General features: G+C 36.1%; 4 protein-coding genes and 2 long non-coding RNA genes across 6 annotated transcripts; 4 read left to right on the top strand and 2 right to left on the bottom strand.

The window, feature by feature from the left end:
• Positions 1-10,534: 10,534 nt before the first annotated feature.
• Positions 10,535-13,936, bottom strand: LOC9311421 (probable metal-nicotianamine transporter YSL6). The gene is made up of 7 exons (XM_002876965.2): positions 13,283-13,936; positions 12,911-13,083; positions 12,731-12,828; positions 12,508-12,645; positions 12,168-12,357; positions 11,917-12,049; positions 10,535-11,795 (listed from the first exon to the last, which is right to left on the bottom strand). Exons 1-7 carry the CDS (start codon positions 13,641-13,643, stop codon positions 10,858-10,860), a joined length of 2,031 nt encoding a protein of 676 aa, XP_002877011.1. The 5' UTR covers positions 13,644-13,936; the 3' UTR covers positions 10,535-10,857.
• Positions 13,937-17,023: 3,087 nt separating this feature from the next.
• Positions 17,024-18,031, top strand: LOC110228068. The gene is made up of 3 exons (XR_002331673.1): positions 17,024-17,554; positions 17,749-17,812; positions 17,907-18,031. It is a non-coding gene; the product is annotated as an uncharacterized LOC110228068 (long non-coding RNA).
• A 13-nt stretch (positions 18,032-18,044) lies between these two features.
• Positions 18,045-19,143, top strand: LOC110228069. Its single transcript, XR_002331674.1, has 4 exons — positions 18,045-18,220; positions 18,327-18,346; positions 18,519-18,628; positions 18,969-19,143. It is a non-coding gene; the product is annotated as an uncharacterized LOC110228069 (long non-coding RNA).
• Positions 19,144-19,721: 578 nt separating this feature from the next.
• Positions 19,722-21,638, top strand: LOC9313080 (protein LAZY 1). The gene is made up of 5 exons (XM_002875307.2): positions 19,722-19,876; positions 20,023-20,083; positions 20,310-20,920; positions 21,012-21,204; positions 21,312-21,638. The coding sequence occupies exons 1-5, from the start codon at positions 19,871-19,873 to the stop codon at positions 21,329-21,331; spliced, it is 891 nt and encodes a 296-aa protein (XP_002875353.1). The 5' UTR covers positions 19,722-19,870; the 3' UTR covers positions 21,332-21,638.
• A 361-nt stretch (positions 21,639-21,999) lies between these two features.
• Positions 22,000-22,684, top strand: LOC9311422. Its single transcript, XM_002875308.2, has one exon. It carries the CDS (start codon positions 22,363-22,365, stop codon positions 22,570-22,572), a length of 210 nt encoding a protein of 69 aa, XP_002875354.1. The 5' UTR covers positions 22,000-22,362; the 3' UTR covers positions 22,573-22,684.
• Positions 22,685-22,750: 66 nt separating this feature from the next.
• Positions 22,751-25,293, bottom strand: LOC9311423. Its single transcript, XM_002876966.2, has 2 exons — positions 24,876-25,293; positions 22,751-23,160 (listed from the first exon to the last, which is right to left on the bottom strand). Exons 1-2 carry the CDS (start codon positions 25,226-25,228, stop codon positions 22,929-22,931), a joined length of 585 nt encoding a protein of 194 aa, XP_002877012.2. The 5' UTR covers positions 25,229-25,293; the 3' UTR covers positions 22,751-22,928.
• Between the last annotated feature and the right edge of the window lie 124 nt (positions 25,294-25,417).

The following is a 25,417-nucleotide window of genomic DNA, read 5'->3' on the forward strand; positions in this document are numbered from 1 at the left end:
TCCCTACCTCCGGTGTTCTCTACTAGTCATTTTTTCCTCTGCAACACAAGACCACTTTCTTCAAGAACCTCATATCTGCTCTCAACTTTTGAATAGAATGGAGTCTTGGAGAACTTCTAGTGATTTCCAAGTTTTGGATTCACATTCCCGGTGAACTCACCGGAGACCTTTTTCGTGAACACCACCCTTTGGTCTCACACTCCCGGTGAACCCATCGGAGACGCTCTTTGCTTTTCAGAGCACCTTTACTCTGTTTTCCCTTTCTTAAGTTGGTTTTTGAGCTTCTAGACCTGCAACTTGCTTTGTCTAAACATGTCAAGCTCCAACAACTCTTTTTGTCAACTGACTGGGAACCAACTAGAAGAAGAAGATGAAGTGGTTATCTTACCACAAGTGGACAACTCGGCACTAATAGCCCGATACAAGCTCAGCCTTGTGGGTCGCATGTTTCACCGAGATGGAAGAAGTGTAGACACTGCCATTGCCTTACTACCTAAGGAGAATATCTGGAATGTTGCGGGACGTGTCCGTGGAATCCCTCTTGGAAACTCTAGGTTTCAGTTTGACTTTGACTCTGAAAGAGATCTTCAAAAGATCTTAAAAAGGAGGCCCTGCCACTTCAATAAGTGGTCTTTTGCTCTAGAGAGATGGGAACCTCATGTTGGAGATGTTTTTCCCAACACTATGACTTTCTTGATCCACACTGAAGGCATTCCCTCTCAGTTTTGGATGGAGCAGATTTTCCGTAACTTTGGAAGCACTCTTGGGGTGGTCAGAACAGTTGATGCTCCGATGGCGAGAATCCAAGTTACTATAAAGGCGGATGAGCCTTTAAGATTCCGTAAGAAGACTCAACTCCCAACAGGAGAGCTGATATGGGTTGCTCTTCGTTATGAGAGACTCTACAGATGGTGTAAGATCTGCCATCGCATCTGTCATGAGGAGGAAACCTGCCCTCTAAAACCAGTGAGCCAAAATGAAGTTATACAAAGTGAGAAGGACAAAGAAAAATATCTAGGCAAGCTATCTTCTGGTAAAGAGATTTCTCTTCCTGAATCTCCCAGGCCAGCTTGTCAAAACATTATCAATGGCAGGACTCATCCTTCTTGGTGGCGACCAAACCTTGATAAACCGTCACAAGATCTTACAGACTCATCAAAGGCTGAATATCGAAGGAAAAAAGCAGAAGGTAAACAACCTGCTATCTCTAAAGCCAAGAATGTCTGGCGCCGTGTTGAAAACAATAGAACTCAGAATTGGGAATCCTCTACTAGAACACGACACACAAATCTTCAGGAATCCCGGTTCCCTTCGCGAGTCTCAGACCGTAGGCCTGACCGGAGCACAGCTCCAATTCCCCGGCAATGGGAGAATCTTTCTAATCACCCAGCGACAAAGGAGTTGAAATCAAACCGTGAGACTGTGATTGTCTCCGACTCGGGACGGAAACGCCGCCTTGATGATACCTTTGTGGAGCCTAATCAAAAAAAATCTTCTTCAAGAGAAAGAGATGTGATTCCCAAGTTACATCATGAGCAACCACGGAGGACAGCAATGAATTCTCCAGGGCAATCCCTAGCCTCAGACTCGCAAGCAACTATCTCTGATCCTCGGGCTTCCTCCTTACGGGCAAAACAAGGTGTCTCTTCACCGGAATTTTTCAAAGATAGATCGTTCCGGCTTCACCTGACAAAACGCTCAGACCCTAATCACAAAGAGAACGGGAGAGATAAAGGTAAACCCTCTGTGGGTGACTCATCGGATACTGGAAGCTCCGCCAAAAAAAGTCTCAATTTCGACGCCGTTCCACCAGAAGAGGAGGAGATGATGTCTCGAAAGAGGTCGGCCTCCAAAGAGAATAAAAATCACCAATCTGCGGAGAAAAGCTGGTATGATCAAACAATCGAAGAAGAAGAAGAAACGGCTCGGGAGGCTCGTGAAGATCCGCTTGAGACAAGATTCTCAAAGTCAATTAGAATTCAGGATGACTTAAGTGTTAACCCTAAGATTCCTCAAATTTCTAGCTCGCAAATGGTGGTTGAGCCGCAGGAGAATTGGGAAGAGGAGGAATACATGGAAGAAGATGTCAATGAAAATCACCAGGAAGGTTTGGAAGCTGGTGATACGGAGTGGGACGAAAATTTGGCTGAGGAGGATCAGGTAGATCTTGAGTGGGAAGAAGATGATGAAATAGCCTATCATGAGAATGAAAACTCCCTGCTAGATGCAGGAGAAACTATGGAGGATGATGATCTTCTTGGCGAAGAGTTTGAAGATTTGAAGAACACGGCTTTGGAGGTTGACGTGGCCAAAGGGGAAAGTATCTCAAATGCTTCCAAAGTGGGCCTGGGCCTCTCTAAGCAAAAAGGGAAAAAAAAGAAAAAGTAAAAAAGATCCCAACTCCAAAGGCCCAATCTGGCCAGATTAATGTTTAGGGTGCAGCATCGAAAAAAATCTTTAATCTGTAAGGCCGTTTTTCTCCGAAAACTCAAGGATTTGTATCTGGGAATGCAAAGCCAAATTTGAAGCAAAAAAAAACTTCTGGGAAGGGTTTGGATGGTGGAACTTCCCTACCACCTCTGAAGAATAAGATGGCAAGATCAACAATCGATACGGGTGGGCCCTCAAACCCCCCCGGGTCGGTTAAATGAGGATAATTGCATGGAACTGTCAAGGGGCGGGAGCACAACTTACAACTCGCCGACTGGAAGAAATGTGTAGAATGTTTACTCCAGGTTTCTTATTTCTATCGGAGACGAAGAATGATTTTCATCATCTTCAAAATCTTCAAGTTTCTTTAGGATTTGATTCTCTCATCACTGTTGAGCCTGTTGGTAATAGTGGAGGACTTGCTTTGTTGTTTTTAAAAGACTTTCCGGTTAAATTATTGTCTTGTAATGATCGAATTATGGATATTGAGACAGTTATTGATGGAAACCGAGTTTTTATTTCCTTTGTTTACGGAGATCCGGTTGTTCAACACCGAAAAAATGTCTGGGAACGTTTAACCAGGATAGGTATATCCCGAGACGGTCCATGGTTCATGATTGGTGATTTTAATGAAATCACCGGGAGCCATGAGAAACGAGGGGGAAGACGCCGCTCAGAGTCTTCCTTTCTCCCCTTTCGTACCATGATCCAAAATTGTGGTATGATTGAATTCCCATTTCAAGGGAATTTTTTCTCTTGGGTGGGACGCCGAAAGTGCGGTCGAAAGACGAGTCTTATCAAACTTCGTTTAGATAGGGCTCTAGGCAATGAAGACTGGCACAATATCTTTTCCCACACTATTGTGGAGTATCTGAAGCTCTGGGGATCCGACCACAAACCCCTTTTAGCGTCTATCCAAGATAGCCCCCAAAAAATTTTCAAACGTTTTATGTTTGATAAACGATGGTTAGGCAAACCTGGATTTAAAGAATCAGTTCAAGAGGGTTGGTTGCCCAATTCAATTAGTGAGTCCGGTAATTTTGTAAAGAAGATTCAAAATTACCGCCGGTCCATTTCTTGTTGGAAGAAGTCAAATGTCACTAATTCTGAGAAACTGATCGAGAGCCTCCAATCAAGAATTGATGAAGCTCAAAATGATGAAAATGTATCTACTGAAGAATTGTTGGAGTTAAAATTTCAGTTATGTGGAGCTTATAGAGAAGAGGATATGTTTTCGAGACATAAAAGTAGAGCAACTTGGTATAGAGAAGGCGATCTGAATACAAGTTTTTTCCATGCTACAACGAAACAACGCCGCGCACGAAATCGAATAATTGGTCTTCTAGACCAACATGGAAAATGGATAGACAAAGAATCGAATATTGAGTCGCTAGCAGTAGAGTACTTACAAGCTCTCTTCTCCACTTCACATCCGACTGAGTTTTCAGCGGTACTCCGAGAAGTTCCCGAGATAATTACAGAAGAGATGAATGAGATGCTTACTAAAGAGGCTTCTATTGAAGAAGTCCGAAAAGCTCTCTTTTCTTTAAATCCTGATAAAACCCCAGGACCAGATGGTTTAACGGCTGCCTTCTATCAGAAATTTTGGGATATAGTTGGAATAGACCTATTTCAACTAGTTAAAGATTTTTTTATCTCAGGAACTTTTGACAGTCGCCTAAATGAGACCAATATATGTCTGATTCCAAAAACGGAGCGCCCGAGATCAATGACAGAGTTCAGACCTATAAGTCTCTGTAATGTAGCTTACAAAGTACTTTCAAAAGTGCTTAGCTCTCGTCTGAAAAAAATTCTTCCGGATATAATATCCGAGACTCAATCAGCATTCGTGGCTGGTAAACTTATAACAGATAATATCCTTATTGCCCAAGAAAATTTCCATGCCCTTCGGTCAAATGCGGCATGTAAAAAGAAGTTCATGGCGATTAAAACGGATATGAGTAAAGCATATGATCGTGTAGAGTGGCAATTTCTGCGTGCTCTAATGGAGAAGATGGGTTTTTCCCGAACGTGGATAGATCGGGTTATGTTCTGCATATCTTCTGTATCCTATAAAGTGCTTCTTAATGGAACTCCTCGGGGTTTAATTAAACCAACGAGAGGAATAAGACAAGGGGACCCGATCTCTCCTTTTCTTTTTATCTTATGCACGGAGGCCTTAATTGCCCAATTAAAATCGGCAGAATGGAATGGCCACATTCAAGGCCTCCAGGTATCGAAAGCAAGCCCATCGACCTCTCATCTCTTCTTCGCTGATGATAGCTTGTTTTTCTGTAAAGCGCTTGAAAGCCAGGGGAAGGCCATAATTCGATCATATGGTGGGGCATCAGGACAACAGCTAAATTTCCGGAAATCCTCGGTGATGTTTGGCAAGGACATTGATGCTCAAACTTGAACTACCATTAAGAGAACTCTTGGTATAACCAACGAAGGAGGAATGGGCACTTATTTAGGACTTCCTGAGAAAATTCATGGCTCAAAGATCCAAGTTTTCGCTTTTGTCCGAGATCGCCTACATAGTCGAGTCAATACTTGGTCTGCCAAATTCCTTTCCAAGGGTGGGAAAGAGATACTTATAAAATCTGTCGCACAAGCCCTTCCGACATATGTCATGTCGTGTTTCCTCCTTCCAAAAGCCGTCAGATCAAAACTAAGCAGTGCCATTGCAGATTTTTGGTGGAAGACAAAAACAGATAGTAAAGGAATCCATTGGATTGTCTGGGATAAGCTATGCACCCAACTATCAGAAGGTGGTTTAGGCTTTAGAACTTTGGAGGAATTTAACCTTGCTTTACTAGCAAAACATCTATGGCGCCTCATCAAATACCCGAATTCTCTCCTTAGCCGTGTTCTACGGGGTCGGTACTATCGATATAGTGATCCACTTGAGATTAAAAAACCCAATCGACCCTCCTATGGATGGAGGAGTATTTTGGCGTCAAAACTCCTTCTCACTTCGGGATTAAGGCGAACTATAGGTTCAGGAATGAATACCAGAGTCTGGCTAGATCCTTGGATTCCTGACATTCCGGCTCGTCCTACAAAAGGCAGGACGGCCGAGAGAGATCCACATCTTTATGTGGATCATTTTATTGATCCTGTTTCCAAACAATGGAAACTTGACAGACTTCATGCGTTGATTGATCCATCGGATATACCTCTGATTTTAGGAATCCGTCCTAGGCAGTCTTACTTAAGTGATGGTTATAGTTGGAATGGAACGAAGTCCGGTAACTATTCTGTTAAATCTGGGTATTGGGCTGCGCGGGATCTTTCCCGTCCTACTTGTGACCACCCTTTTCAGGGACCGGAGATCACTCCTCTTTTGGCACAAGTATGGAAGTTAAAAACTACACAAAAGCTTAAGCATTTCGTGTGGCAATGTTTATCAGGTTGTCTAGCGACTAACCATACTCTATTCTACCGACACGTTGGTAAGGAGAAGCACTGTCCAAGATGTGGTGCAGAGGAGGAAACAATTAATCACCTCCTCTTTGAATGTCCACCGGCGCTTCAAACTTGGGCTCTTTCACCAATCCCATCATTACCTTCCTCCTTTCCTAGACAGTCCCTCTTCTCCAATTTGGACTTTCTTTTCTGGAGAGTGAAAGGGATGACGAATGGGGAAGAAATTGGGTATTTATTCCCATGGATACTATGGTATCTATGGAAGGCTCGAAATAGCTTTATATTTGAGAATATCCGGGAATCTCCCCAGGATACGCTAGAACATGCTATTCAAGAGGCGAACGCATGGAAGGTAGCAAACAATAATGAAGACTTTATCGATGATTTAGAAGGGCCACCTCATGTTCACACACTCCCCGAGACTATCCAACCAGAATGTCAAATCGATGGTTCTTGGAAAGAAACTGATCCCCTCAGTGGACATGGGTGGATTCTTATGGATAGAGATACCCCCATCCTTTTGGGTCCAAAAAGCTCTCGTCGAGGACTTTCTCCTTTGCAAGCAGAATTCGATACCCTTTTATGGGCAATGGAATGCCTTATCGCAGACTCGAAGACAAACTTTGGTTTCGCTTCAGATTGCTCTGAGCTTATTTCCATCTTAGATAATCCACTGGATTGGCCTACCTTCGCAGTAGAATTACAACACTTTAAGCACTTGAAGCTTTCTTTTCCTTCGTTCTACATTAGGTTCATACCGCGATGTAACAATGTCCGTGCTGATTGTCTCGCAAAAAAGGCAAGAGCACGAGGTTCTTTATTCTCCCATGTAAGCACATCGGCTCCGGATTGGCTCTCCTTAGAGGAAAGCCTCCGTCCGATAACTTAATAAAATGGGTTTTGGCGAAAAAAAAAAAAAAAGAAAAAAGAAAGAACAGAGGAAATACTATTGAATTACATTGTTGCTTCGTAAATAGCTCTCCTTTTGCCCTAAACCAAAAAAAGAAAGAAGTAAAAGTACCTACAACAGTAGTCAAAGTCAACGTCTTCTCTAAGAAGGAAGTACCTTAGCTAGTCTATCAAGTGGACCAAAGACATGTTGACAATTGGCAGGTCCACACTTTGGTTCGCTTGTAGGGCAAGATCTAAAGAGATTGAATGAGTTTGAGAGTTCCATCATTTATGGACAGACAACATCATACCGTCACGTCTTTTTACTCATTTCATCATAACTACTCATAAGTCTTAGACTTCAATTAATCTTAATTGAGTTAACTACTCTCTAGCTTTAGTTAGAGGCATGAATCTTAAATTAATGACGCCCATAATCACGTTTAAATATCATACACTAGGAGCTGTCAAATGTCACCAATTGATTTCCTGCCTAGTGTTTGTGTCTCAAGATCTACGGTTCAATTACTCTCCAAAACAAGATTTTTTTCTTTATGAATATAGAAACCATTAAAAATGAAAAGTTTAAGAGTTAGAATACATAAGACATACGGCTTTCGCGCCTACCAAAAAAAAAAGACATACGGCTTTCGCGACTTTGCAAGAAAAAAAAAAGAATGAAAAACTAGATAACAAAATTGAAGACATTATAGATAGAAGTGTGATCATCTAATTCAAAGTTGCATTAAATTTCCAAATTAATCTTTGTCTTCGTGAAGAGATTGTGTTGCGGATCTCACGATCAATAAACTTGAAAGTGGTGAAGTAGAGACATGTAGATGTAGTTTTGAAAGACATTGTTATTTTGCTTCTAAATATGATAAACAGTAGCTTGAGCTGCTAACTTCCTTAATAGCGATGGCGTTAAATAAGTTAGTTTTTTAAAAAACCTATAAATTTAATACTCTTTCCCATTTATTTATTTTTGATGTTTTAGATGAAATTCTTTTGCAATACAAAATTAGTTAATTTTTAATTGATTTTGATGATTTATATTCTGTAAATATTTTACTTTTGATTGAATCTTGTTTAAGTAAAAAAATAAAATGTTTTAGTTAAGAAAAAACAAAACAATGAATAAATCTGTTTGAGAAAACCATAAGGATCAAAAAGAAAAACGAAAGAAGTACTTCTTAAACCGTGTCATCGTATTTGATTACCATCTATATTTAATCACTACTGTCAACGGCCGCGTCATTTCTAAGCCACTAAAAATCAAATGATATTTTATAGTCTCGTTTTAATTACTTTGGCACTAATCAATTCTATATCATATAATGTTGTCCTTTCTTGTTACTTTAAAATTTCGTACAAATTTCTACGAGTCCTCTCTTCCATTTTTTCGAGTTAGTTTGGCATATAGTTTTTCGTTGATTATTCGTCATTTTACTAACAATATATATATGAGGTATTATTTTTTGAAGCAATAAATTTATAAGTTTTATTTTTTATCTTATATTTTATAATATTTTTACAATGTAACGAATAGTCGCACGTTAGTATTAATTAGTTCATTCTTTTTTTTTTTTGATAACCAAATTAGTTCATTCTTGGTGGAGTAAAGTAACAAAATGGAATTTGAGTTGGTGCATGTGAAAATTTTGGATTGAATTATGCTCCCAAAGCAGGAGACACACACGGGCCCATATAAAGCCATCACAAAACTTACTTTTTTTTTAATTTCATTTTCAGTTATTTTTTTCTTGTGGCAAATTTTGATTTTTTTTTTACAATGCTTACAATCAAATATTCAGTACTTGAGATGAATGTAGATCTAACAAAATGAGTCAATTAATTAATTTCTTTTGTTTAACCAACAATTACATTCTTTAATTATTCACATATATTTTATACGGTCATTAATTTTAAGTACGAAATTAATGCAATGTTATTGGTCAGTCTTAAACAAGATAGAAGATATTCGTATGTTCCTTATTATTGTATTTCCTTTATTTCAAAATATAGGATGTATTAGATAAAAGCACATGGTGTAAGAAATTTATTTTTTTCTCTTTAATACTCTCTCTGTTTCACAAAGAGTGTAATTCTAAAGTTTTATTTTTGTTTCATAAAGAATGTCATTCTACATTTTCAATGTGATTTTTACCCTAAATTTCCTGATTTACCCTTAACCCAAAGCTACTTTTCATTGAATTTAAACCATTAATTACTTAATAAATAAGGGTATATATGTATAATACAATGTTTTCTTAATTTGTGTCAAATGTGTCAAAATGACATTCTTTGTGAAACGGAAGGAGTATTAGTATCATTTAATATTTGATTTTTCAAAAATCAACTAATTGCTTTGTAAAGACTGCAAAATGTAAATAGTTACAAAAATATCAAATACATTTAAAATTTGCATTGAAACTTGTAAAACATCTTATATTTTGAAACAAAAAATGCTTAAAACATCCTATATTTTGAAACAGATAGACTATTTTCTGAGAAAAATTTTGTTTTTTTAAAATAGATATTTTAAGTTTTCTATTGAATATTTATTAATTATTATTGATGAATTATAAAATTTTAAAAAAATAATTGAATACCATTAATTTAGAGTTATAGAAAATTGTAAATCATGAAAATGATACTATATTTATAATCAACTTCTAATATGTTTTTTTAATGTGTGAAAATCCTAAAAAGTACATTAATATAGAATAGAGGGAATACTAATTTGTATCCATTTGATGAATCTGTTCCTATCCTTCATTTATGTTTACCTTCACCATTATTTTCATTTGACACTGTTTTTTTTTGTTCTGTCAATGATTTTAATACTCAGGAGTTTGTGCCACGATTATCTCCACCAATCGTGCCCCAATTATGGTAAATTGAGATTGGAGTGTCATCATTACAAATTTACAGTTGCTTAACAGTTTTTAATATTAATTCCACTATGCCAACTTTTTCAATGTACTATTAAACTTGTTGAGAAAACCTTATTTAACTTGTTTTATGAAATTGTTCTTCACTTTTTCTTATTTTAATCCAACAAATATATAAACCAGAATTTCACATATATCAACTCTACCAGAATTTCACATAGTTGGACTTATTTTATCTTACGAGAGTGGCATGCACCATATATTAAATTTAAAACATTTACTTGCATGATAAGTTGTAGTATTTTTAAATTTGGTAATTCTAATTACTTTTTTACATGGTTTTGGTGTTGTCAAACACTCAAACTATCAATTAAAGATTTTGATATCACCATGAAACTCGTATCAAATGTTAATATTACAAATTATAGTGATTAATGAGTGTGAAACGAGTTTATAACTTTAGTATAAAATTGTTCGAAAGAGTATTCTCACATCCAAAGAGAAAACAATTGTGTATATAAATGTTGTATAACTATGACTAAAAAAATAATGACATATGGTCTAGTGGTTTGAGGTATTATCAGGGCTGGCTGTGGGTATTATTGTCGTGTATGATCATTTAAGTTCCATACTGAAATACTTGCATGTTTTAACATAAGTGTTTTATATATACAATTTCAATAGTAACTAATTCAAAATGGAATTTAGTATGTTATCATTCTAGATGGTTTGGTTTTGATTCATTGTTTATTACATCACTGAAATGTGTATTTTAAAGAGTTTAAATTTCATCAAAATTTCTTACAGTTTTGGCTCTATGACTATCCATATATGATATCAAAAGAATAAGAATCATAAAAATCAAAATAAGCATGAACTTTTGGATTGGATTTATGAGGTTAATTGAAATCGTATCAGTTCATTATTATATCTGTCTACACTCCTTATGATGATTGAACAAAGGCAAATGGTCCTAACACTCTCTTTTAAGCTTGTGAATGAAAGCATTCAAAGAGACAACATCCCAGGGACATACAACAACATTTAAAGAGATTTGCAACAACATTTTGTTCTTGCGAGATGAGATACTAAACATATATCTACACAACATATGAAGAGAATTGTTTCGATTCTAGCGGCCACCAGATTCTCAGTTAAGTTTCCTTTTGTATGACTCGCAGTTGCGGTTGCGATTATGACCACAGTGGCACCTTTACCTTGCTGAGGACGGTCCAAAGTACATACAAATGGGAGGGTTGATCCTTAAGATCGAAAGGATTGCGGATGGAATTGTCCAGATCCCATCCCCACAGATCAGTCCTGATGCTACTGCACCTGCAAAGTCGTCTGCATCTTTCCTGTTGATCCGCTCCCATATGAACAATATCACAGTCCCAACAAACATGTCAATGGCAAAGTAAGCTCCAATGTAGAATGGGACAGCCATTGCCATTGGGATCGGGATGAACTGAGAGATCTTAGGTGGTGTAATATCTCTTAAGAGATTCACAATCAAAGCTGCTATGAAAAACCCGTAACAAAGAGTCAAACAGTGCTTAGGCAGTTCAGCAAAGCCCTCAATACCGAGAATCGCCATTTCACGGAAAATCACTGCGTAAGGTGCTTTGTAGGGACCATTGGGATCTCCAATGTCAAAGGCAGTCCAGAACAGCCAGAATGTGAGCGGAGCGATTACACAGCCCATTGCAGTTCCCACGAGCTGGCTTACAAACATGGACTTTGCAGATGATAAAGTGAGGTAACCTGTTTTGAAGTCTTGCATGAGATCAGCTGCGGTGGAGACGATTGACATCATAACACCACAGGCAGCTAGACCCGCAATGACACCACCATCACTTCCTACTACTGAAGCGATTATGAAAAGACCGATCTTTCCATAGGTTGATGCTAAGCTCCAGTCTGTGAGCCCCGTTCCATAAGAGTTGCAGAAGGCAAGAGCAGGTGCAATGAAATAAGAACACAGGACAAAGTACCATTTCAATGGTGGAAATATTATTGGGATTGTGGCAGTTGAGATTGCTGCAAGACCCACATAACCAGCAACCGCAAATTCAAGGGGTATACGGTCCTTCAGAAATACTACATCTCTTTTCTTCTTCACCAGCAGTATCTCAGAGGCTTCACTGTCATCTGAATTACGGCATTGGAAAACATACAGTTAACAGTCTTTGGAAAGTGCCCAAGAGTGGATCCAAGTTATTGGTTAAATCAAAAGCATGTAAGAGATGAGTCAGATCTAATATTCTCTCACCTACAACGTCGGTAACAATGGGTAGATTGAGTCGTCTAGACCTACTGCTGCATATTTCCTTCACAGTGACAGCGATGATCTTGACAAGATTGTAAAGACCGTCACCAAGGATAATGGCAATGGCGATAAAGACCTTAAAAAGTCAGGAATAACATAAAAGCGTCAGTACGTGGAATCATTTTTTCCCCTCTCTTTTGACATGAATATGTGGTGTTATGAAATGGTTTCTAATTGAGCTGCTTATACAGTACCTTATACCCGTAGAGACCTTTGAAATCGTTGGACCCAAGGTCAGCAGGATACCAATCCCCAGCATGCTGTGATACAAATGGCCACAGAATCCCCCAAGAGATGATCGCACCGAGAAGAACTGAGCAGTTCACTATATGGGGGCATATAAGACCGCATCCAATATAAGTAGGACTGAAGTCAAAGTAAAACCTGTGTAGCAGAAAATTAGGACTAGTTAAAAAGTAGCAAAAGACATTCCAGCTATAACCCCATTCCACTTGTCACAGATCATAACTAAAATAATAACCTTGGACATTATTAACAAACTGGTTCAGAACTTCAGAGATAGTACAAACTTACGTGTTCTTGAATAGCGTCAAACCAAGGGTGGGGAAGTTATCAAATCCACATGCATCTCCAATACCACTGAAGAACCACTTGAAACAACTCCAAATTAAGCTAAGGCTCAGGTATTTTCCAAGACATTTAACCTGATTCCTGTAGTGAACAATATTGCAGGTACAGGTTCAATAAACTAAGGATATGGTTTGCAGAAACCAACATTGATCTTGACAAAAATTACCCTGCAAGCTCAGCTCCAGTGTTGGTGTGGAAGCTGTTAATCAACATTGCTGTGGCGGTCCCACTGGGATAAGTAAGTTTGTAGTCCAAAACCATCACCTGAGATAAAACTTATGAGTACGGAGAAGAATCAAACAACAGTGAAGGGACTACATATTTAACTATGCTATCGAAATGCTACCTTGCGTAACGGAACGAGACTAAAGAGCCCCAAGAAGCTGACTACAAATAAAAACCCAATCATCCACCACAATCCTGGATTTATAACATCTTCAGCATGGTTTCCCGGATAATCAGCACCAATGAGCTTATATGTCTTCTCATCCATAGCAATCAAATATGAACCAAATCCTCCTGAAATTAAAAATCTATATCAGACAAGAAGAATCCTTATACTAATTCTCAGAAATAGCTACAGATTTCAAGTCAATCAATCAGATTCTTGATCAAATCACAGTTACTATTGTAAAATCGCCAAAATAGCTACTGTTCCAGAATTTGAAAACTAAGATTCGGATTCGAACACAGATCTTGAGTGAGAAAGGTTTTATACCGCTAAAGGCGAGGCCATAGCAAGCAACAACACAAGTCTGAATAACGGTGTTCTCTTGCTTAGTGAATGGCTTCACCGTAAACCCTAGCTTCGATAAGAAACCAGTCCACGATTTAACGAAGAAGAATCCGAGTAATCCCGCAGCGACGTTCAACGACGGAATGATTCCAACCGTAAGATTGAGTTTATGAGTAATGATACAGAACAAAGTCCCGAGCAACGCACTCACAGTCAATCCTCGAATCGTTATCTGCTCTTTCCACTCAGGTACATGTTCCTCCGCCGCCGTCGCGTTTTTCTCAGATTCCGACGGTAACAATGCTTCCGATATCTCCGCCGATCTAGGGATCTCCGTCCCCATGTTTAAGCTAATTCAATGTGTGAGTTATCTCCGACGGATTCGACTTTTTCCGATTTCGATTCGAATTTTCCCGAGAAAAATGGATCCGAAGATCTAGAGAAAATGGTTATGGCGGAAGAGAAAATGGTAAGATTGACTGATTTTGGAGGTTAGTTATGGAAAAGCTTAAGATTAGACGCAATGTGGTTTAAGTAGGTCGAATAAGAAAGTGCCACGTGTAATTTTAATCTGTTACGTTAATCTTACTACCTCGAAACGATAAATATTTCTGTTGAGAATGGATTGATAACCCATAAATGTCTTTTTTGTTCATTTCTTTGTTAGTGTTCAGATTATTTATCCTTTTGCTATTTTATTCAACTAAATTTTGTAACGGTCGTTTTTACTTTTTATACTATTTTGTTTGTTGGGCTCATGTTTAGTATTGGGATGGGCCTTGCTAATTTATATAGAATAGTTTTTATATCATTACTTTGGATGAAATTGTTGAATTCCTTCAAAGTTTTTAAATTTTACCTAAATAATGTTCATGAAGTTTAAATCTAGTTATAAATTATAAATTGTGAGACCTTTAAGGCTTTAATGTTAATACTAATTGCACTTATGTATACTATTTTTTTTTTTTTTTTGTCAACAACTTTATTAGATTAGCTTATAAAAGCCAATTCTAGGGGATATTGTTTAGTAATTAGATGCGGTTGGCTACTAACATTTCGTGCCAAATTATCCGCTTTTGAATTTTCACGTCGAGAAATCAAAAATAAAGAGAAAATTCAGAAATTTTGGTTTATGCTATATCAATTAATTTTGGTTTAGCTTTAAACTCATTTTAGTTACGGAACACTTTGCTCTTGTACAGTCCATTCGAGTTGACTGAAGATATTTTACCTTTCTGTTTCTGTTTCTCAATCTCAATCTTGAGAGAAGCTAAAATGGCATCGGAGCAAATTTCACAAATTCATAAGCACCATAAGCGTGAAGCATCATTTTCTTCTTAAATAAGATACTGACAGAAGATCAAATGTTATTTATAGCTAGTCTAATAAAGAATGAAAATTCAGAAATGTTGCATAAATTGTAGTCTCCGGAAATTAGTTTAGACCAAAGCTCGCGATCCCACGATTATTTACTATATAAATAAACACTAATTAAGTCGAATTCTGATGACTCCATAACTCCATATCCATAAGATTTCCACAGAGACACCGTAGATATATTCAATATCATATATATAGGTCACTGTTCAAGAAAGTGCTAGGCGCTAAGCAGGCGGGGACTCAGTACCTAACGCCTAGAACGCCTAATCGGGGCCTAGGCGATTTTTAGGCGGTTTAGACGTTTATAACATAAAACATTATAAATATGATATTATATATACAAATTATATAAAATATCTATATAAAACTAAAAATTATGAAATTATAAACAAAAAATAGATAAAAAGTTTATTTATATTAAACAATATGAATATTTATAACTATATATAAATAAAACACTAATTGAAATTAAAAAATACATTAAACAAAATCGATGTAATTTTAGGCGGTCAAGGCGGTTATTTATAAGCGTCGCATGAGAGTCTAGCGTCTAGTCGGGGTCTAGGCGACCCCCTAGACCGTTTTTTAGAACAGTGATATAGGTAGAAAAGGAAGATTTAGCTAGTTACTTGTATATATTGTATACGTTGATGGTTTAATAAATATGTAGCTTCATATTTGAAACTCAATTCATATTTGAATATCAATTTGTGGTTTGATATATGAGGAAAAAATACTCAATTGATCTGATATGATATCGAATATCAGTTTTGTGGTTTGATATATGTGCATTCATAATGTTCTAAGTTATAATCAATATATTTTCGATATCATCCAAACATATATATGTTTGTGTCAATCAGTCAATGCTATGTTTTCGATTTGTGGACATCAATCCATTTACGATTAATCGAAGAGATTGAAAGCATGTAGCACATTCAGCGATCACAAGTACTCTTGGTGGCACTGGCACCTAAAATTTGCAAACCTACAAGAAATACGCTATAAAAAAAATGGGACCAAGAAAGAACATTTGAGGCACGTTTTATACTTCGTTTGTTAGTTTTTGCATGTGAAACAGTGCCACGATAATTTAGTGTACGATACAAAACAGTCCTCACGTGTATCAATCATAAAGATATCTAAGAATTAAGAAAGATCTTAATAGCGTACACATGAAATAGCTCTTTCTTCTTTAATTTGTTTACTTTGGGTCACATGAAGTACAACGTTGTAATGTTGTTTCTTGTTTCTGTTCTCAATAATAAAGATACCTTATAACATTTCAAGAAGATTTTAACCCATTAATTCCCTTCAAAAACTTGAGTTACAGGGTTTATATCTCTTCAATTTTACTTTTGCAATGCCTAGATGGAAATGACACTTTTTGATGACACATTTGATTCATATATATATATATATGACTTATGTTTCTCGGAAAAATTTCGTAGGTTTACGGCAAAATTTTCGTAGGAAATTAAAGTCGTAGGATTTTGTGTTGTTTACTTGTGTATACAATATTGTGGTAGTATTTTAATATCTTATAACTATATCCTAAATAATTAAAAACCCGTAAATGCACATCATATCGATTAATTTCTGACCGAAGATCATATCGACAAGAGAGACCATAACATTTTAAATTAGATATTTCAGACTTCTTCTCGTTGCCGGTCCTTGGATTCAAGACTTCATACTCTACGCTTTTGTTGGCCAACAAATACTCTGGTTATATATCTATAATTATTCCTTTATAATTCAACACTTTCTAGCTATAATGTCGGTGACGTGGCAAAAGAGGACAAAATAGTGGGATTCTCTCTGTGGAACCAGAGGCTTGCACGCCTTTTATTTTAAAAGATTGAAAACAACATTTCCTTTTGAAGATGTATCACTTTCCTTTTGGAGGAAAAAAGCATGCACGAAGGAACAGTATATACGACATGAATGATTACTCCAATAATACGATTGCGGTATGTTGTGTCATGTCATATAATATCATGTCATGGCGTACGATTATACACGTATCAGTTGTGAAAGAAGGTTCACAAAACATGTCCCAACAAATTAAAAAAAGTTGAAAAAGTGGGAGACCCTTCTCTCTACCTCGGCCAGATACTTCCGTATACACACACAGTCACACACACTACAAAAAAAGTGAGCATTGATAGCAGTTCACAATAGCACGGTTTCACTAATTGCTATGAATGATTGATTTGAGATTTTGATTTTGAATAATTTCTATCAATAGCATTTAATAAACGCTATAATAGAAAATCAATAAGCGAGAAGTTAAAATCACGTATTCCGTCAATACTTAGCCAAAAAGTTTAGATAGCCGCGAACACTTTAGCTTTTCTTCTTTTCTCAAAGACCTAAACAAATTATCTCAGAGACTAGAAAAAAAAAAAACTCTTAGGCTCACTAACAAATCTCGTCGCTTCCACCGTTGAAGCTAGTTGCAGCCTCTTCCTCTATCCTCGCCGTCACCGCCACTGTGGCTGACCGTCTCTCCCCACCCTCCTCCTCCAGTTCCCTTTCTCTCGAATCAACTCAGCCAAACCCTAACTCCCCTCCAATGGCTTCCGCCGCTGCCGCCACCACCAAATTAAACAGACGCAACCGAAACCCCACATCTCCGCCTATCAATCCCGATCTATTTCTCACGATGAAGTTTCAATCTACCGTGGAGGAGAATCGCTTTGGGAACAGAGAAGATGAATTCAAGTAGAGAAAGGGATGATTCGAAGAGTTTTAGATCGGGAAGTAGAGAGAGAGAGGACATGGTAATGGTGGTGATGGACGGATTAATATACTTCGATAAGTAGAGATTCAGTGACTCTTCTTCTTCTCCTTCTTCATCCTCGCAAAATGGTAAGCCATCTCAATTAGGGATTTTAGCTTTCTTTAATTTGGAAATTGGAAAACCAAAAAGGTATTCTTCATTAGGAGAAAACTGTAAACTGTAAGCTTCAAATCCAAAAAGAAAACTCTTTGTATCTAGAGATGGAGCTCGTGTGTGAAACTCTTTCTATTAAATTATCATTTTGATTGCTAAAGTGTTGCAGCTGGAGCTTGTACGATTTGAGAGAGACTTGTTGAATATCTCGAGTGGTGGAACCGTAAAAAAATGTAAGATTACTTCAATTCTAAGTTCTAACACATGATGTGTCTATATTTGCTCTTCGGATTTAGTAACTTCATTTATTTGAACTTTTTGGTGTAGGTAAATGAACAATAGGAAGCAAGCTGCGAAAGAGAATGCTCGTAATGAAAATAAGAAAGTCGTGTCTTCACCTACACGGCTACACCTGTTGAAAAGCCTGAAGCTCCTGAGACATGCACTAGTAGTCCAACTTGAGATTAGTCGGAGAGAAGTGAATCAAAAGATTCTGATGATTTAATGTGATTTTATTATTTAAAGGAGAGGATTTTGGAAGGTACTTTCTTGTTACTGCTAGCCTTTTGTGTTTGATTTCTTATTTTGCAGCTTGTATAAGGGTCTTGCTCCACGTTGGCTGTGAAGTTGATGATCTTCAGGTTTGGCTACACATTGTCTATTTGAATTTTAGTGCTTGGTTTGGTTAATTTCTCTGTTTGATAGTATGGATTTTTTGTGGATGACTTGATGGTTGGCAAAATAAAGAACAAGGAAGGATAATTCAGGTGCTTTTGATATTTCTAACATCTTAATTAGTTTTACATTTTGATAAAAACATAGGTTGTCTTTTGTAGATATGTATTCTCTTTGTGATATGTAGAGATCAGTTTATAAGACAAGTGGAAATAATGTTAAGACTTTGCTACTCCAAATACCTTTGCTTTAATGTTATTACAGATAGATGAGCAGAATATACAAGAACAGGTAGTGGAAATCAATTCTTCTTCATCTTTAGGAGCTGTTAAGAAAGGGGTGGGACATGTTGAGGACGAATGCTCACGAAAGAGGTAGTCTTTTAAGAATATAAATACCTTGCTCTTTTCTTTTCTTTATTCTGATGATTTTAAAACTGTTGTGTTTTCTATGGTGTGGTGTGTTTACTTTAGGTAGAACTATTTGCAACTAATGATTTCACCATGTTTTGTGATCTCGTTATTTGGTTTATATACATGGATTAGTTTAGCATCCTCTCTGTTTAATATTATTACCATGAGCTTCATCACCACTATTGGGTTTGAATCTCTTTACCATGTAAAAAAATTAGAGACTTGATATATGTATGAGTTATCTCTTTATTTTCTTCTAGATGTCTCTCTGAGTTTGTTAAATTTTTGGCGTTTGATGCAGCATTGATTTTAAGATAAAAACTATTGAGGAAACAAGATTGAAGACTGTGATATATGTTGATGCTTTTGTACACATGCTTACAGAGATTATGGACGGGGATGATATGGGAAGGCGAAACATATAAATGAGATTGAAGTTTATCTTTATGATGTTAGCTTTATTTTGTTTAAAACTTTGTATGAAGTTATGTAAAAAATTGTTAATGTAGTAATACTTTTATGTATTTTGATGATTTATGAAAAAATAAAATTTATATTATAAATCCAATTAAATTTATTTTACAAAACAGGATTTAAATATAATAATAATATATAAATTAAATTAAATATATATATATATATATATATATATATATCAAATAGAAATATGCTACAATACAATATAAACTAACACTAAATGTGTGCTATAATATAGTATATTGCAGCATTCTATTACCGCTATAATTGAACGATCTATAATTGCATGTCAGAAAACGCTATCGTATGGGTGTCTTCTACCATAGCTGCCGAGAACATAGCGTTTGTGAATTCGCTATCTATAACGTAAGATAGCATATTTTTAGCGCTAACAATGAACAAATTTCTTGTAGTGACACACACCTTTTAGATCGAGAACAACCTTTCCCCAACTTTGTAACGTCCCATCTTACGTACTTATTACTATTTCAGACACCACACGTAAATAAAACTTCGATAAATGAAAATCTATATATAGATTCTCAACACATTACGACAGAAGACGGACAACGCCAACAAAACTGATCATGTACTATTCTAAACTCAATCATAAGAATAGATCCTTCTAGCTCAAGCTTGACCTAGCTACTTATATTTACAACTATTTATATAGTTATAAACCACAAAGAGAATTGAAAAGAAAAATAGAAGCTGAGCGAAGACAACATGAAGGTGAGTACTATACATTCCAGTTTCCAAGTCTAATCAAAATATTATTTTCTTTTTGATGATTAATGAGGTAAAATCGTACGTAATTAATCTCTCATTAACTAATCATTCATGTTAACAACCTCTCTCTCTATCTATGTCTCTTGCAGCTGCTAAGTTGGATGCGAACAATAAAGCCAAATGGCTTAAACCCATCAAAGGAGTTCAAAGGTTTCACAATATAAGACATTTTTTTTGTTTGTAATATATAAGACATGTATCTTTTATATAACCCTTTTGGTATCTTCATTTTCATACAATGTTGTGTATATATATATATATATATATATATTTCATACAATGTTATACATATCTGTTAGTCTTGGTTGATTCTAATGAGCATAGTCTCTCTAACCAGTAGTTCTTTAATAAACTAAAATCAATCTATCTCTTTTAGGTGATTTCTGTTGTCTAAGAGCTCAGGTTTCCGAAGTCCAAGACATCCGCACAAACTCCTTTTCCTTCTACGGACACTCTCATGCCCCGAATCCACTCAAAGTTGAACAAGATCTTCGGTTTGATGAAGACGGGTTTTGCGGATTTCTAGCGATCGGGACGCTTGGTACAGAGCCTGAGACACCAAAGTTCTCAGCTATGGTTTCAGAAGAAGATGTAACCGGAGAAAGAAAGGAAATGGCCAAGCTCATTACTGAGAAACTAGACAAGTTTCTTAAGGAATATCCTGAGAATACTAGCAGTAATCGGGTCGAAAGATCGAATGCAAAAGAAGACAGAGATTCCCATGGATGTTCTCTACAAGATTATGATCTCTTTCGATCATCCATTGAGCTTACGAAGAGAAGCAATGGAAGAGTAAAGAAGAAAAAGAGTTTACTTACTAGTCTCTTCAAGATGAGACAAAGAGTACAAGGAGAGCCTTACATAGAGAAACATAGCACAAGAGATGCGATTAAAAGGGTATTTAAAAAGCTTCATGGATCTTCTTCAAGGACAAGAAATAATGATGAAGATGATTCTATGCCCAAGGAGAAGAAAGCTCTTAAAAAGGTTTAGTCTTTTTTAGCTTTAAACATTTTCAAATCTTACCCCAAGAGATTGATAATTCTGAAAGTTACTGTGGTTTCTGTTTTGGCTATAGAGTGTTCAAACTTGCCGGAGTAAAGTCCACCCTGTTCTCTATACACCTGCAACTGCAAGAGACGATAATGAGATAGATGACAGAAGAAAAGTGGATCTAAAGGTCCCTAATCTTACTGAAGGGTTTCTCGGTGCAAGTTCCATCTCCGAAGCGAACAGGAATCGCGAAAACTGGATTAAGACCGACACAGAGTGTAAGTCAAGATGCAATATATACAGACCATTGAACACGAAGAACACTATCTGTTTATGTCATTTCTCTCTTTATAGAGTTTTCATATCATTTGCTTGCCTTTTGCAGATCTTGTTCTGGAGCTGTGAAGATAAATACTCACTGCGACAAACCTCCATTGATGTTCCAAGCAAAGCTCTCTCCTATCAAATCCATATATAATATACAAAAAATCAGAATTTATTACTGTGTAGTTAAAGGGGTTATGTACTCTAGTTTAAGTTAAGGCAATGTAAAAGAAGCTCATGTAAAATGCTCTGGTCCCTGGCCTGAGGGGATGTACGGGCCTAGGCCTAGAACCTCTTAGTTATTAAAAAAAAAAAGAAGTTCATGTATAAAAGTACTGTACCCGAATTTAAACCGCATTTGAAGTAGCACCTATAAGTGATTTGGCCACATGTGTTAACCACTCATACCCGTCACATCTCTGCTCCAAACCAATCGCTGACCCGGTAAATCGAGATTTGACCCTCTTTGACTCTTGAGCTCGAATTCAACTCCATTAGTGCAAGCCTAACAATAAGAAAATAGAACATTTTGAAAAGATCCGAAAACATAGATCAATCACAAGAAACAGAGGTACTGAACTCAATGCTTATTCAACCGGATTCAATCGGTTAACAGAAAACCGAAACCAAACTTTCACCGGGTCCACTGTTACTCAAGACTCTAGAGAAACAAACAAAAAGGTAAACCAAACTACTAAGAAAACAATCAAGTGGGCACATTTCTTGATATCGTCTTCTTTATGCAGTAATCTACTTTATATCAAAGTCTTTAACAAAAAGCAAACAACACCAAAGAGCATAGAAACAATTGATTGAACAATCATAAAAGAGAAAGAAGACGATAAGTTCACAAAAGCAAAGCCAATAAAGAAATACAATGCCTTTCCTCGTAATCTATCACTAAGCTTAGTATCTTAACCTCTTATTCCTTCTCCTTAGCCACCAAGAAAAGCCAAAAAGACTCTCATCACTCACCTTCTTCTACATAACTCTCCACTTGTCTCCATCTTCATCTGCAAAAGAACAAACAAACACTCTTTAAACACACACACTTCACACAACCATATTCAATACACAACACTAAGAAGACAAGAGATCAAAAACCGTTATATATGAGCACGGATTGGGGACCGGTGATTGTAGCGGTGTCTCTCTTCATCCTACTCTCACCAGGACTACTATTCCAGCTTCCCGCAAGAACAAGAGTGGTTGAATTCGGAAACATGACTACAAGCGGTATAGCGATTTTAGTTCACGCATTTATATATTTCTGTATACTCACAATCTTGGTGATTGCTATACAAATTCACATCCATTTCTAATCTCTACTCTTCTATCATGTAATGTAATATAGCCAACAAAAGAAGGCATTTTTATTGCAAACTCCAATGTATGTACAAAATCTCTCTAAATTTCTCCTCTTCTTTAGCTTCATTGTTCGCTATTGCTAATAAAGTTGTGATTTTTAACAGTAAAATTCAAGCCAATAAACACATTTACTAATAAAAGAAGCAAATTGATTCATTTGAGTAACAATACATCACAATACAACACAACCCTTTAGACCAAATCTGTTTGTTACAACATGAGAACAAAAACTATAGATTAAGTTAAGTAAAAACTTTTTGGAGATAAACAACAACGAAAAGAGAGAGGAGAGACCCAGATGAGATCAGATTCAGCCAGTGTAGATGTGGAGATTAAGAGCGAGGATCAAAATGGAGTAAATGGCGAAGAAGATGAGAGTGTGAACAGCGATGGCTTTGCCGTTGGTTTTGAGACCACCGAAATCGACAGTGCGGTTGTTACCAGGTAAAGAGAAGAGAAGTCCCGGTGAGAGAATCACGAAGAGGACCACACCGACGAGAACTGGAGCCCAATCCGCCATTGAAGTAGAAAAAAGGTTACAACTTTAGAAAGCGGTGGAGATGGAAGAAACTAGAAAAAAAGAGGAAAGTTTTTGGTATGGGACTCTGTTTTTTTTTTATATTTGGGGTTTAAAGGAAAAATTAAACTAATCTCGTGATAATTAAAGGATGGAGGAGGGCACGAGAAAATATTTTGTCTGCTAGTCAAGACTCGAGTGGTCTGCAGACTCTGAAAATTTGAAAATTAAACCAATATTAAATTTCAAAACGTAATGATTAAAATAGGATTAATAGTAATTCAACAAAAATTTCTTTATGAATCGATTGATATTTTGAAAATTAAGAATTATAAGTCACAATTAAACCAAAACATTTTTTAGTATAATTGAATCGAACTAAATAAAAAAAAATTATTATAAATGTTTTGGTTTCAATTTTTTTATTATCTGCTTTTAATATATACAATTATACTAAAAATTTATGATAATTTTTTATTATAATTGTGTATATATATACACAATTAAACCAAAACATTTTTTGTGTTACAAATGATTTTGTTTAATTCAATTTATTTAAATCTAATTAAAACAAAAATTGAATACATTGAACTAATTGTTGTGAACAAAGAGGTTTTAGGGAATTATCCTCTATGTTATTGACAGTGGCGGACCCAAGAATTGTTTTTACCCATATCATTAAAAAAAAGGGAAAAAATTAAACCAATTATGTTTAGACAAAAAATTAAACCAATTATGTTTAGACAGAGACTTGAACTCGGGATAGGGAGGTCATGGACACACAAATACCAACTCAGTTGCTGTTTTTTTTTCTAGTTTCTTACACATAAAAAGGTTTATATCATTATTTTACCAGGTCAGTTGCTCACCCCCTCCCTTTACTGGGTCCGCCCCTGGTTATTGATCCATTGTACAAGATACAAACATATATATAAAGATACAACATTAGGGTTTAGGTTAAAGATTAAGTCTTCTATAACCTACTAATGGACCATATAATAGACATCCATATATTATATTTTATTATTTATAACACTAATTAAATTTTAAAATCTTCATAAGTAATGTTAGTTTGACTCCAAAAAAGAAGAAAGAAAGTAATGTTGGTGACTTAGTTTGATTATTTTTTCTATTTTTTGACATAAAGGATTAGATTCAGGGAAAGTTTAGTGTTCTTATAACTTTTTACAAAATAATTATTTAATATTAATTTTTAAATTAATATTGTACCCTTTTCTTTTGTTAGCCTTTAAAGGAATATATTTGCTCTCTCTTCGCTGGTGGTGGACTGACTGACTCCACACTCCACAAAATTAATAAATTAAATTAGCTTTCTAGTTTGTAAGTTACTCTTTTGTGTGTAAGTTACTTCTTAGTTAAGTTTTTTATAGGACCCTCAAAGCAATCAAATTTTACATATTCTTAGTCTTATGATGTGTTACGATTTTCATGTGAACTTCTTAGTGTTAATAATTTCAAGTTTGCAACTAATTCAATACCAGCAAAAGTTTACTGATCAATCTAAATTGGAGAGTATTAAACAGACAACGGTGTTGTTTACGATATATGAAAAATATACAAAATACAGTTTATGAAACCTTTTTGTTTCTTAAACCAAACAAAACAGTGCATTACACACAATTCAAATGAAATGAAAAGTGATTATAAAAATCTAAATACATTAATACAAAAAAAGAAGAAGTGAGATTTAATATTGTTTTATACTATTAGCCGATGTACATGTGAATTTGGAGAGCAAGCAAGAGAATACAAACAAGAGTGAAGTAAATGAGAGTATGAACAATAACCGAAAGACCACTTGTCTGAAACGTTCCAAACTCAACCACTCGACCTCTCCCGGGAACTTGAATCAGCAGTCCCGGAGTTAGCAACACGAAAAGCGTCACCGCGACAAAAACTGGTCCCCAATCAGGCATGTTTCGATCGATCCAAACCCTATTTCTATGTATCTTAAGAGGGATATAGTTGATCAATGCAAATGCATAAGTGTGTGTATTTATATGTAGGGAAAATTGTAGTGGAGAATAGAAGATTGGGTGGGTTCTTTTCTTTAGGAGAATAGAGTGATCCATTGGTTAATGTCGGAAGAAAGAGTGCTTTGGGAGGAAAAGGACAAATTTTTGTGACATGGAAGGATTAAAGTCATAAGAAAAAGAGAGATTATGATCCATCAACTTGTGTGAGGATTCACATTATTAATGTGACATTAATTTCATTGGAATATGATGTCACATGGGATTAGCTTTGGATCAAAGGAAACA

This window comes from Arabidopsis lyrata (genome assembly GCF_000004255.2).
Source record: "Arabidopsis lyrata subsp. lyrata unplaced genomic scaffold ARALYscaffold_5, whole genome shotgun sequence".
Lineage (NCBI taxonomy): Eukaryota > Viridiplantae > Streptophyta > Magnoliopsida > Brassicales > Brassicaceae > Arabidopsis > Arabidopsis lyrata.